This window comes from Durio zibethinus, chromosome 11 (genome assembly GCF_047325235.1).
Source record: "Durio zibethinus cultivar Kanyao isolate XHJ-2024 chromosome 11, ASM4732523v1, whole genome shotgun sequence".
NCBI classification, from domain to species: domain Eukaryota; kingdom Viridiplantae; phylum Streptophyta; class Magnoliopsida; order Malvales; family Malvaceae; genus Durio; species Durio zibethinus.
The window spans coordinates 9,217,602-9,219,173 of NC_143172.1; the positions used below are offsets into that span (position 1 = coordinate 9,217,602).

General features: G+C 28.1%; 1 protein-coding gene across 1 annotated transcript; it reads left to right on the forward strand.

Moving 5' to 3' along the window:
* The first annotated feature begins 121 nt into the window (after window positions 1-121).
* Window positions 122-655, forward strand: LOC111290155 (uncharacterized). Its single transcript, XM_022881516.2, has one exon. The coding sequence runs from the start codon at window positions 122-124 to the stop codon at window positions 653-655; it is 534 nt and encodes a 177-aa protein (XP_022737251.2).
* Window positions 656-1,572: the final 917 nt, after the last annotated feature.

Genomic DNA, 1,572 nt, shown 5'->3' on the forward strand with positions numbered 1-1,572 from the left:
AGAAGATAAGAGATGGATCACTAGCTTGCTAAGCTCTGTGGATAAGGATAGCTTTGAAAAAGGCCTTGTAGTGTGCTAGGCTATATGGCATTCCAAGAATATTCTAGGTAAGAATAGTGAAATGAGAAATGCTGATGACATGGCTAGATTTGCAACTGATTTTTTGGAGGAATATATGAGAGCTCAATGTAGAACAGAGAACCAAGGGGAAAGCACTGCCCACTGGAAACCACCCCCATCACATGCTATTAAAGTTAATTTTGATGGAGCCTTAAACATCGAAACTGCAACGGGAGGTATTGGGGTTGGAGTTCAAAATCAAAAGGGAGAAGTACTTAGAGCAGTAGCGAAGAGAGTTGAAGATATCAGGAATGCGCTGCTAGTTGAGCCAATTGCTGCGGTGGCTAGAATATCTCTTGCACAGGAACTAGGCTTCAGATCAATAATCCTAGAAGGTGATGCTTCTAAAGTTATATCCAAACTAAATCAGGGAAATAAGGACTTACCTGCTAATGGTAATATACTGGAGGATGCTAAGATCCTGAAGCAAAGTTTCAACTATATTAGGGAGGAGTATGTGCGACGTCATGCAAATGATGTTGCCCATATATTAGCTAGGTTGGGCTGGGATTGTCAAGGCACCTGTACTGGGTAGATGAATACCCACCGATTATTCATAAGACTATTATGACTCAATGTAATCTTTTTACTGGATGAATGCAGATGACCATTTCTTTGAAAAAATAAATTAACATAAAAATTGTTTGAACTTTCGATGTCTTATGTAAATTTTTGAAAAGATAAATTTTTTATTTATTCTAATTAAGATAAAAAAGATTGTAAAAAGATTTGAAAATTTTAATTTTTGCAATTTTTAAATATATATGAAAGATTTTGATAATTAAATAATTTATTAAAAAATGTTATTTTGTGAACAACTAAATTAAGAAAATAAAATCCATATTTCAGATTTTTAATTTTAAAAAATATATCTCTAGATTGATTTGATTTTTAATTTTGCTTTGAATAATTTTGATATTTAAATAAATTTAAAATTATCTAATTTATATTTAAAAGAAGTTATCTTACTTTTCTAAAATACTATCATATGTGTCATTTAAAAGAACTGTTCACGTAAACATTCATGTGACAAACATGTATGTTATAATTTAATATTTATATATATGATATGTTTACATAAAATTATTCTTTTATTATATAGTTAACGAGAAGGATAGGAAAAGTAGCTACAACATTTTTTAATATTTATTTTAAATTAAAAATTCATAATTTAAAGATTGAACTAAATATTCATACCGTGGCATTGATAAAGATATATTCTAGTATTTGATTTCGATTTGTCAATTTAAGGAACCGAATCCTAAGAATATTTTTCAAACCTTAAATAAAATGCAACAGAATATATATACATATAAATATGTATTTATTTATATATATAATAGTTGATGGATAGATAAATTTCTTTGACAATAACAATACAAGATATATATATATATATATATATATATATATATATATCAACATGCTTCTTTATGCATTAAATACATATGT